The sequence below is a fragment of the Amphiprion ocellaris genome, chromosome 3 (assembly GCF_022539595.1).
Source record: "Amphiprion ocellaris isolate individual 3 ecotype Okinawa chromosome 3, ASM2253959v1, whole genome shotgun sequence".
Lineage (NCBI taxonomy): Eukaryota > Metazoa > Chordata > Actinopteri > Pomacentridae > Amphiprion > Amphiprion ocellaris.
Genome location: NC_072768.1, coordinates 15,470,933 through 15,483,150, shown reverse-complemented (window position 1 = coordinate 15,483,150; position 12,218 = coordinate 15,470,933). Strand labels below are relative to the sequence as shown.

The window sequence follows — 12,218 nt, the reverse complement described above, 5'->3', positions numbered from 1 at the left end:
GACTTATTGTATAGTGTTAAATCCATAAAAGTTACTAAGAGATGACCAGTATTTAGAAGAAGTGTATTATTGCTGAACAGAAATGCCAAACACTGGTATCTTTGCATCTGGTTAGTCAAAACTGACAGATAAAAACCCAAGAAATGTGCTTAACATCTTTTGATATTTTCTTCTGTTAGAGGAAATACTCTGCTACTGATTTTTGTTGTAGGGGTCTGACAAAAACTAGGAGCCCCAAACAGCTTCACCCACTTACTTCACTGTTGTATGACTATTTAGAAACATTCTCCTCCTCCACTTTAGTTGTGTAAATTATTGAAACAATTTAGGATATGTTGTGTCCATTGCATTTTTCACCTGGAGGTCTGTGTATCTAGGCTCTGAGGAAGATGGGGTCCACCACCAGAAACGCTGCTTTCACAGGTTCAGTTACTGCATACTATCACGATTTTGTTGCAGCAGTTTAACCAGCAGATGGAGCCACAGTCCTACATTGAAATGAGCTACTATTCACACTGCAGGCCTCAAAAGCCTGACCACATCATAACAGTGCAACATACATCTCATTCTTCCTAATAAAGATCACCATTGTAAACATTAGTCCACCATTCATGCATACAGTTAACAAATTAAAGTGAAATTTTGGAGGTCAAAACCCTTTTCAGAACCATTCTCAGTCTATGCTTTTCCACCGTGTTAAAATTTGCTGAGCCCAGAATTTATTTGACTAAACACTAGTTGTCATGTTGCTGACTAAACGTGAACCTGAGCTGGTGAACCGGAATAAAAGTACACTATCGTTCAAAAGTTTCGGGTAACCCAGACAATTTCATGTTTTCCATGAATACTCACGCTTTTATTCATGTGCTAACATAACTGCACAAGAGTTTTCTAATCATCAGTTGGCATTTCAGCAAGATTAGCTAACATGATGTACCATTAGAATACAATACAGGAGTGATGGTTGCTGGAAATGTTCCTCTGTACCTCTATGTAGATATTCCATTAAAAATCATCTGTTTCCAGCCAGAATCATCATTTACCACATTAACAATGTCTACACTGTATTTCTGATTCATTTAATGTTATTATAATTGAAAAAAAAATATTTTCTTTCAAAAATAAAGACATTTCTAAGTGACACCAAACTTTTGAACGATAGTGTATATGACTTAAATAGTCTCTCCTGGACATAAGGATAGTAAAAAAGAAAAAAACACACAACTACACATTAAGAACAGCAACATTTATTTAACATGATATAAAACAGGTGGGATATGAACTGGATATTTGCAAGTCAAATCTCGTATGTGACCATATGTTGGACATATCCTCCCATCCAGCTGTACCATGTACATTATATACACAGTAAACCTCTGATAATTACACTTTGTACACACAAAAAATTATCTTATTTTTATTGCTTTTTACACGTGCTAATCCTTTTCTTCTTTTTTTTAGTTCCAGGGCAGCAAACCAACATATCATAAAATAGAATCAAACTGTGATTTTTCTTTCCTTCTTTCAGTTTAAATATATCTCTTAGCAATAAAAAAGGACAGTATAGAGTGACTTAAGTCAGAACATTCACATATATGTTGGCAACAATGCGCCAGGGACTGCTGATCCCATTTTTAAATAATTATTACCCAGAAATATGAGAAATTACAAATACTCTTAGTTTGCAGCAATAAAGTGACTCCTCCTTTCATTATAATGGAGGGATCTATATCTCTTATCTACTCATCTTTCGCATAGACAAATGTTCTTTACAATAAATGGATAAATATGACTGGTTAGCTAATGACCAATGTCCAAAAATCAAACCGAGTGACTTAATAACGACTCAACTGAACTGAAGGTATGTGAAAACATGTTCTTGAAACATTTTTTGAACAGGTGGTGAATCATGAACAAAAAATGTGGCATGGAAAAATATTTTGTCACAGGTCATGAGGCTTAAAACAGCTCAGTCTCTTAGCCTCCTCTATATACACATAGACACTGGCCCACATTCATACAAGAACCTAATAAAACTGTATAAATAATAAAAATGAACATAAAAGCCTTGTAAAAAGTGAAAATGAAACTGCAACAGTAATGCTATGAAAGCATGTATTGTCATCAGGCTGAGGAGAGTGTTGCACCCTAAAGAGGGGCAATAACAGAGAAATGTCACAAAAACAGTGTTGTTAGTGGCATAGGAGCTTAAGATGTCACAGTGAGCGTACAGAAGTCAGAGGTCGACCCGCGAGTATGGAGTAGGCAGTTTCACTCTCTGTAGGCTGAGGCCTTGTGCTGATCTCTGGGGGGGGAAGTCTTCAGGAACTGCTTTATACCTCTCCTGCTGTTTCCTTCATGTGTAGGTTTTCACTGAGGCCAGAGCCTGTGCTGAAGGAACAGAGGATGAGAGGTCATAATGAGGGCAAATCTATGTCAATCTATCCATGAAAAACTATAGTGGAAAATATTTATTTAAAAATCCCCAAGACCTTTAGTTCTACTATATTACTGTAAGTTAGTCACTTGACTCAACAACAAATCGAGTTGAATCATGTCAATGGCAGAACTACAAGAACTACCACATGAAAAAACTCTACCGCAGCACAGAGTACATGCAAACACATCAAATTTGTTCTCTTCCCCCCATAAAATGTAATCAGTCCCTTGATTTTGACATGTTTTTTAAAGCACAAAGACAAAAATTCAACTGAAGATAAGCATGGACAAAACAGGTTGATGAAGGCCCTTACTGGTGCTACTACACACACATGAAGTGAGAACCGTCAGTGAGTTGAGGGGGTGTGGTGGGAGACTGTGGAAGGGGTGAGGAAGAGGACGACAGGCTTTTCACTGCAACGAAACAGCAACATGTTGAACACACAGGCACACTCAAAATGACAAAAAAACAAAAGTGACCAATCACATCAGTTACTAATGACTAAATGGCAAAACAACAGAGACAATCACTGCAGTCAATGCAATCAATGAAGAAACGACTGAGACTACAGCGACAGATAAATGAGTGAACACAGAGAGAAAGAGCCTCCCGCTAGCTTTTGTCTTATTGCATGCATTCCTTTGATCTACCCCCCCCCCGGTCTCTCTCTAGAGATGTACCTGCTACCAGCTTGCTGCGTTTGGAGGCCTCTGCTGCCAGTTCGTAGGAGATATTAATCATCTTCTCCTTCTCCTGTACAGTAACCTCCTCTTCAGTCTCCTCCTCTGGGCTTAGAGCCATACCAGGCAGCACATTTTGCATGCTAGGAGCAAACACACACACACACACACACACACACAAATCCTTTCTGTAAAATGCACTGCACAACTTTAAGTGTATACATAGTTTCTGAGAAAAGACAATTACCAACAAAGTAGCCATCTCTTAAATCAATCCAAGGAGACTGACATTTAGCGTAAAATGTCACAGTGGCTCAGAGATAAGAACATACACTTTTCTACACATCTGAGGCACTGATCTGCATGGAAAGAGCAGGCAGGCCTTGGTGCCCCCTTCTGAGCCATCTATGGTGACGTCCTGCTATGACCCTTAACGTACCCCTAAAGAATTTCATGCATGACATCTGCTGGGACATATCACTGTTCACCTGCAAAAACAGCCCTTTCACCAAAGCATCCTTATCTAACATGAAAGGCCTGAGCAGACTTGTCGGCGCTAATACATAGTTACCGGTTAAGACAGATCGTGGTGCTGTTTTTACCTGTTTTTGGCTATGAGGGCTTTGATGCGGTCAACCTTCCTCTGCTTATCAGCCTCCTGCTCAGGACTCAGAGCCTCCTCTGGGTCTGATTCAATGTAACGCTCAGGAATCAGCACTTTGTCAGGCACAGAGAGCTGAAGAACAAGAAAAGAAACACTTATCTAGCACATTTTATACAAATGAATGAACGTGCTGAACAAAAAAAGGGAAATCTGACATAAAAATATTACAACGAAACTAAAAATGAAAACAACATTAATATGCAGATGTAAATCACAAAACTGCATTTACATACACATAAGAGCTCATTATCATTATTATCATCTACAGTAGAGGAAGACTGTTCCTTATTTTGTGTATTTTAAAAGTAAATAAAGCATCACTGACTAATACCTAATGCAAGGCATTCTGCAGTATGCAGAGGTCAGCTGGAAGTTGGCTGTGAATTCATCTAAAACTGAAAAAAGGCACCGTAAAATTTAAATTATATCCTACAAGCAGCCTGCAATGAGATTTCTATATTTGTGTCATTCTCAGTATGGTGTTGGAAAAATCCTGGCAGGAAGGTTTTGCAAGTTCACATATTGGTAGATTCTAAGAAATAACAACAACATATCAGACTTCTAAAGGTAGGCCTGTTAGTATGGTGGTGCAGTAATTTAAATATGATAGTATAACATTTACAGTTACAGCTTTAATGGTGTTAAATACACTGTTGTCCCTAAAACCACAACTCTTCATCTAGCCAACATAAAAAGAAAGCTTTTTAAAAAAAAAAAAAAAAAAGCTCTCTAGAATTTTGCTGTATGTTGTGCACTCTGAATCAGCATGATTGAGATCTTTTAGGAATTCAGGATGCTACACTGATTGTAACATTTTTAAAGTACTGTCATTTCATGGTCAGTTACAGAATGACTTTAACTAATTAAAACTGCTTCTTGCATTTTATTTTGCTGTTTTGAACAACAGCATCATGTAATTAGTTTGCTTTCTATATTTATTACACTTTAATTTAAAAAGAGCTCTAGTAGTACAAGTCAAATCAATAAAACTTGATGTTCTGTTGGTAAATAATTGCTGAATATTTTTGCTGATGATAATATTACCCCTCTCAGTAATGATGACTAAGGTGGCAGGCTGATGAGAAAGAAAGCTAACTGTTGCTGTTGTGCTTTACCTCTCGGTCCACATTAAAGTGGTCAGCCTGTGAGGACTCCTTGAGACGGGCAATCTCCTCAGCAGGTGTCTCCTGCTCCCTCACTACTTCTTGCTGCCTGAGAGAGGCCTCCAGCTCCTGAATGTCGCTGCTCATCACCTCATCTCTACGTCTCATTTGAGACTAGAAAAGGCACAAAATGGAGAAAAAAAAAGCATTACATGACAGGATTCATGGATTTGAGTTCAACATTTTCTGAACTTAGTGTGCTACTTTAGTGTCCAAATAACGTTTGCATCTGTCATCCAATACCTGCATGCTGCGGAAATGATTTTCTTTCGTAAATGAGTGACTGCGAGAGGGTGTGTTCTCCTGGCTGCTTCCACGGATGTTGAGGCCTTTCTTCTTCTCCCTGAGGGCACCTTGCTGGTGGCGACGGATCCTCTCCAGCTGCTCCTCCACGCTCATCCTGGGACGGCCGCTCTCTGCAGCACACAGCTGCTGCTCCACTGCGCTGCGTGGACGCTCCTGTTAGCCAGAGACGAAAACCACAGACATGGAGAAACAACGCACAATGAATTTAATCTCATAATAATATAGCATTACTGTCAAGATACTTAGCCCTATGACACAAATGCCACCATGGTGAATTTGTCTTTAAAGAGCCCCTGGTCTTCTGCTCGTTGGACGGTGTGTAGCTAAGTGGTGTCATTGGAAGATTTCACGATGCAGCGTTCACTGTGAATACTAAGTATTGTTGATAACAGTCTCAACTTGACCAAGTATGTAATTTCTTGTATTACTGCAAAACAGGAATGCTGGAAAAAAAACATTTTGCTTCTTTGAACAAAATTAGCAGACAAGACTGGCATAATAACCATAATAATTGTGAAATTGCTCTTTAATGTTCACTCTCTTTGAACCAAGCGGAGTAATCGTCCAAACAACCTGAATGCTCACACGCTCCCTGCTGGTACACATGGGTGCACTCAGAGAGGCTGGCGGCCTGTTAATGCCTGAGTATAAAAGGCTGATGATGTGAAGTGAACTGAGGAGAAGTTGTTCATTCTCAGGTTTATGCCATGCTGGAGGGCTGGCAGATGTGGACTCAGCCCACAGCCCAAAGATGTAGTCTTCACTGTCCATATTGTTCAAGAATCTTATAATCAAGGACCGAAGCTGAACCCTACAAGTCTGTGACACACTTTATTAGTACAACTGGCTATATGGCCGAGCGCAAGCAATGTGTGTGTGTCCACCCAGGTTCATTTATACGATACGTATATCCATCTTTTTTTCAGACAAACTCATACAGACTCACTAAAAACAGGACACACCCTACAGTGTGGTGCACTAATGACATGGTTAGTGTGTTTAAGTTGATAGTGTTGAGGTTGGAAACTGTATAAACCAAATTTGGCATGTTTTTATATGACAGCCTGGTTTGAGCGCATGAGTCACACCCTGGCCATGTGATGACTGGCCTCTGCTGCACATGTTAGCTTTCTACCAACAGCTTAATAGCAAAACGACCAATTAGGATGGGAGTAAACGCTATTAAAGAAAACTAAGTGGTGGCCAGTTCACAGCTGCACAGAGGCAGCTTACAATGACAAGAAAACAAAAAGGGAAAATAGAGTAAATAACATCTGTTAATTGTTATAATAACTTGATTTTCTGCTGCTTAGTAAGTTCAAAGTTACAAACAATTACAGCTGCTATTGGAAGTCAATAGACTCACCGTCCTGGGGTCAGGCTTCTTGCTCTTCCTTAATGTAACATATGAAGCTATGGAGGAAGACTCAGGCACTGGAGATTTGGTTCTGGGTGGGACGATGCCAACTGGGTATGACATCCCTAGCCAGAGAAAGAGACAAGAGATTTAGTTTACACAATAACAATCTGTATGGTATGATGTAACAAAAAAAACTCAATTGATAATTGTCCAAACTAAAGACACACTGGCACATAAGCTTCTACTTATGCTGCTTACATATGAGAATGATTAAGAATACAGTTACTGGTAATTTCCCACAATATTTCCTGTTTGATAAAATCATCTGTATTGCTGTGAGACCTGCAAGCTGTTTCACTAAATATAAGCCAATTACTTGCTGTGGTAATTGTAACCTGCCTATTCACAAAGGATTAAGTATTAATAACCTCAAGTACACAGAGTAACTCAATGGCATACAGTCCAACCTTTAAAAAAAAACATTGAGCAGCACTGTGATTTATGCAGGGTAAATTAAAGTCACACAAATGCTGGTGCAAATACCACTGTGTCCATGGTAACTGCTGTACGACAAATAATGGCTGTCATGAGTCATTTTCTGATATATTGACCTAGATCAGACCTTAGGGGGGAAAGCCTGACCCACCAAGGTGATGCCAATGTAAATGCCATTGTAACCATGGAAACTGAAATCTGTGCTAGAGACAAGGGTTCAAAATCACTCCCGGTGCACTACATACACTGTCCATTTTATTTGTGTATGTAAATTTATTTGCCGATTAGCACCCTCAAACATTAGTAGTGACCACAGCATGTACCCTACTTTTTGCTAACAATGTCTCAATGCAAAGCTCCACATTTTACAGATGCCAGAATGACTATTGTATGACTCAACAGCTGACTGTGATGTCAGGAAATGATGCTGACAAGTAAGTGCTTGAAATTTACTGCTGAATATTGAGTCAACTATTCAGTGCACATTATACAGAGAACAGTGAATTTAGGAACATCAGGGTGATTTTGTACACAGCCAAATTTACTACGTCACTCAGAAAACTTTTTATAAGATAAGCCTTTATCAATCACACAGTGGGGAAATTTGTAAGGTTACAGCAGCAAAGATAGTGCAAACATTTAGGAAATGTATTGCACATGCCAGTGGTATTGCACAGATTCTTTCATGAATGGAAAGACTGACATATGTATTAATATTGCACTGATTATTATGTAGTTTACTGGGCTTGACTGGAAACTGCACAGTTTTCAGAAACTGTAACATCATATTAGTTGGTCTGTTTTTAACTCTAATGTACCTTTCTGTCCAGCATGTTCTCTATCACATGGATTTTCAGATCTGTCCTCTCCATTGCTTTCATCCACTTCTGCCACTGTAGTGAGCTCTGGTTCACTCTTATAGAGCCTGTAGTCAGGACCCTGCCAATGATAAATAAGGAGAAAGGTCAACAGACATGAAGAACAGCTCAGATTTAGTTTTGGTGAGTTTGGTTGCAAACTGACAATTACAACATTTTAAAAAAAAGAAGTACCATTTACTCTGGTTTTAAATACACTGGTAAACATGCATAGTTTTTAAATAAAATTATGCTTTCTAGACTGGACAAACTTAAACAATGCATACAGAAAAACATTCAAAAACACAAAGTAGGCCACAGGCAAACATATTCAAAAACAGATTTTACAAACAAGGACAGAATATAAATAAAATCATACCACTCAGCACTTTTCAACACAGGATGAGACAGAAAAGGAAGACATGGCAATTACATTCAAAAGAGAAAAAAATAATACATAAGCAAGGTCTCAGCCAACTCACTGAAAAAAAAATGAGTTATGGAGTTGAGAACAAATCAAGAAAATTAAAACCAAAAGCAGTCCAGAGGACATAAAATGTCTGTCAAAATCCATCACAGTGAGCAATATGTGATGACACAGCTGAGGGTGGGGTCAACCATGAGGGCAACAGGTCAACAAGCTTACGCTGTGCGTGCTATTCCTGTGACTGGCCTTCCTGTCCTCTGGCTTGTGGAGTGATGAAGGGCGCACACCAGCATGAGAGGGCATGGGGGGCACGGTGGGGGGGTCGGGCTCGTAGGACTGGGGTAGGGGTGGCCGTGGGGGTACCAAGTCCTCCTCCTGGGGATTATACAGGGCATGACAGGATAGGAAGCGAGGTGACACATGGTGCCACCATGCAGGCTCAGGGCGACTGCCATCTGGCACAGAGTAGTTGTGGCCCACAGGATGGGCTAACCAGCTGATTAGCCAGAGAGAGTGCTCCACATGCTGCAACAGCTTGACTGACAAAGTCCACGTCCATGAGCAGAGCTGGCGGTTTGATCTCTCAGCGTAAGTCATTCATCATTTGAAGGAGATGCAAGTGACCACCTGAAACTACCTTTATTTTTCTATGATCAGTTATTCCAGACAATTAATTAAGCATTTTTTTGTTATTAACATTATAAATGAAGAAAATTGAGGAAAGAAAATACTTTTCAACTCACATCTTTAATTTGCTTGTAATGTTGACTAACACAAAAACACTGAAATTGCACTGATATAAAAAAGAAAACAAATCCTCACATTTCAAAAGCTAGATCCTGCAACTGTTAAGACATTTTTGTTGATAAATGATTAACACAGTTGAATGATTATTCAAATTGCTGTTACATTTCTCTTCATCAACTATTGTATTAAACGCCTGACTGTTGTAGGACTAGATACCTGTAAAACAAGGTGCATTGGTTTGTTTTTCCACAAAAGGCGGCTCACCTCGTTTTTGTGCTTACTGAAGTTGGCTTTGGGCCCACAGAAACCCATCCCATCAACAGCGTTCCTCTGGGCTTTGTGTTTACCGAGGGCCTCCATCACATCTTGAATCCTCCACAGCTCTTTCTGGATGCGAACATGCTGCTGACTGGGAGGCTCCGTCTGAGTGTGCACAGAAAACACACATGCTCATAAATCACCAAACATTACGTTGGGAGTTCTGTGGCTAGTGATGTAAAACTAACACGGAAGAGAGAAGCAAGACGTGGAAAGAAACTGAACAAGATGTGCGTGTGCGATAGCAAAAGGGTAATTTATATATCTGGAAAGGTGTGTAGGCAGTGCAAGCACTAATCTGTTCAAGCTTGTGCTGTCTGAGTAGAATACTAGCCTCAGAGCAAGCTCACCAAAGAGAAGAGATGAGAAGTTGGTTATAGTTAGAGTGGATAAAGTAGGGATGGAGAGAAAGCAGAAGAGCAAGAGAAACAGACATGTAATTATCTCTCCCTTGCTGATGACAGGTTTGTCTTTTTGTGAAGGGCACTTAAGAAGAGGATGTCCAGACTCCCTGCTGGCCCTCTTTCTTCTCCACTCAGAATTACACTGACTCTGAATCAGACTCAGCCAGGAATAACTGTTAGAACAGTTTCTCTCTGTCTCTACAGAGCTCCCATGATGAAGGACAAGATAAAAGACAAGCTTATTAAGACCTCCCCTATCATTGTAGCAGTCATCAATCACTTGCTATGTTACTTTGATCTCTCATTTACGTCTCTCCACACTCAGCTCAGGGCACTAGAAGAGAAATCTTTACTTTTTCCAAAAAGTCAGAAAAGTGTCTACAAAAAGGCTGAATAAGTATTGAGCTTTCTTTGAAGCTCTGCTGCATGTGTAATCCAAACAAAGAACAACTATTATGCCAGCACACACGGTACAAGGTTAAAGCAGCGCAGCTTCATTCTCAAAAACTGTCCCACCTGAGGGCTTCCCAGTGCTTCTAGCTGCTCCAGCAGGTTGTTCTTAGCCAGAGTCACATCTCCCTCAAGCTTGTCATATTCCCTCCATGACCGCTCCAGCTCCTAGATCGGACCAAAGAGATGTGATTATCACTCCTGAAGACAGAGAGTTTCAGTGCTCAGCATGAGGGCGTGCAGTGTGTGTGAATGCACAGTATGACTCACAGCAGTGACTCTGGACAGCTCTCTGCAGGTGCTGAGGAGGCCGCTCTGCAGTAAGTCTCTCTGCTGGATGACGCTCTGCATGGCAGCCGGGTTATCAGAGCCCATCTCTATCTCCTGACTGGCTGACAGAAGCGCTGTCTCCAGGGTGTGCTGAAGGAACACGCAACATATCAAATACACATACACCATGACAAATTTATTTGCCACCATGACCTTTTAGATCAGCTAACTTTAGTAAAGTCATAATGGATTATTGAAGCTTCAGGCAGAGCTTTTCTTCTTTCTCTTGCCCACGTCTCTGGGTTTAGCTGTTTTTAGCCCTGTTTTATAATCAACCAAGTGATTGTGTAGTAACGGAAAGTAAAAAGTAATGACAAATTCCCACTAGGCCCTCTGAGAGCCCAAAGCACAGAGTTCTGTCTGATCAACAGTTTAAAATTCAGATACTTAATACACAGAATTGCAAAGAGTGCACTGAAACGAAGATAAAAATATCTTTACTTGAGCAATCATTAATTAATCACAAAATCTACTAAATGTATTAACTGTCAACTGACCAAACAATAACCGAGTCAATCATTTCAAAACCTAATTTGATTATGTTGTAGCTTTGTCTTTTAGGAGAACAGAGACAACTCTAAATTGTGCTACATTTCACACTTTATTTATATTATTTTATTAAGCAAAAAGAGACATTTATGTAGGAAATGTCCTGTGACTATGGTTTTGTATAGGTGACTACATTGTTGAGTTAAATACGTTGGACAAACATAGTGCATTAATGTTCTCGCAAGGTGCTTCAAACTCTGCATGTCTGCCAACACTGCACAGCAACCAGTACAACAAAACAGTCTCCACATAGCAGACAGTCAGATATGCTAAATAAGACATAGCAATGCAAGCCTTGCCAGCCTGACAAGTCTTTCAAGCTGATGACATCAGTTATAGGCTATAATTAACCATAATAACAGACATACAAGAGTTTTAGGTTTCTTTTTTTTTCTATTTTCCTTAGTTTTGTGCATATAAACTTAACTCACTGTATATTTACGATTTCAACTAACTGTAAACTGTGCGTTACTTAAAGTTTATCTTTTCTCGACATGGTTCCGCATCTTTGTAAGCATTCTGTTTTGTGACTATGTAATAATGACTAATGTGCTGTGTGTTTATCACCTTCTCTCTGTACAGCTGCTGAACTTTGTCCTCCTGTGTCCTCACCACTTTATCCTGCTCACACAACCTGCTAAGTTTAGTCTGAAGAGAAAACAATAATTAGTCGTGATCAGCTGAATTTGGCGGAACGGAGCATCATGTCATGCAAGAGTGTACCACTGGACTTACATCAATATCCACTTCTTCTGGCATACATGTATAGGCCTGTTCCCTGAAGTCTTCTGGGCTCAACTGAAAGAAAGACAAAACATTAGACAGAGACACAAATCTGTACATACACATTAGAATCTGAGGATCGAATGCAGTGTCATGACAAGGCTCTCTCACTGAGCCACAAGATTCACCTTGAGTCAGAGCTCATATTTCACTAAATCAGACAATCTACATTACCAAGCCAGCAGTGGGACAACAGCCAGTTTTAACACAGTCTCTCCACTGTTGTTTCTTGCACTCTATGTTTT

At 39.9% G+C, this 12,218-nt stretch overlaps 1 protein-coding gene across 25 annotated transcripts in view; it reads right to left on the bottom strand.

The window, feature by feature from the left end:
* Window positions 1-1,231: 1,231 nt before the first annotated feature.
* plekha5 (pleckstrin homology domain containing, family A member 5) overlaps window positions 1,232-12,218 on the bottom strand; it is an 80,887-nt gene continuing 69,900 nt past the window's right edge. For 16 of the 25 annotated variants that reach the window (XM_035951725.2, XM_055008946.1, XM_055008948.1 and 13 more), the window contains 14 exons: window positions 11,926-11,988; window positions 11,758-11,838; window positions 10,582-10,731; window positions 10,378-10,479; window positions 9,404-9,562; window positions 8,612-8,767; window positions 7,927-8,047; window positions 6,620-6,735; window positions 5,191-5,406; window positions 4,900-5,061; window positions 3,723-3,856; window positions 3,121-3,263; window positions 2,754-2,853; window positions 1,232-2,391 (listed from right to left, as the gene is read on the bottom strand). In XM_035951725.2, the coding sequence (XP_035807618.2) occupies window positions 2,762-2,853; window positions 3,121-3,263; window positions 3,723-3,856; window positions 4,900-5,061; window positions 5,191-5,406; window positions 6,620-6,735; window positions 7,927-8,047; window positions 8,612-8,767; window positions 9,404-9,562; window positions 10,378-10,479; window positions 10,582-10,731; window positions 11,758-11,838; window positions 11,926-11,988 (1,695 nt within the window). In that variant the 3' untranslated portion in view covers window positions 1,232-2,391; window positions 2,754-2,761. The remainder of the gene's footprint in view (window positions 2,392-2,753; window positions 2,854-3,120; window positions 3,264-3,722; window positions 3,857-4,899; window positions 5,062-5,190; window positions 5,407-6,619; window positions 6,736-7,926; window positions 8,048-8,611; window positions 8,768-9,403; window positions 9,563-10,377; window positions 10,480-10,581; window positions 10,732-11,757; window positions 11,839-11,925; window positions 11,989-12,218) is intronic. The other 9 variants (XM_055008950.1, XM_055008956.1, XM_055008958.1 and 6 more) reach the window with 3 other exon arrangements.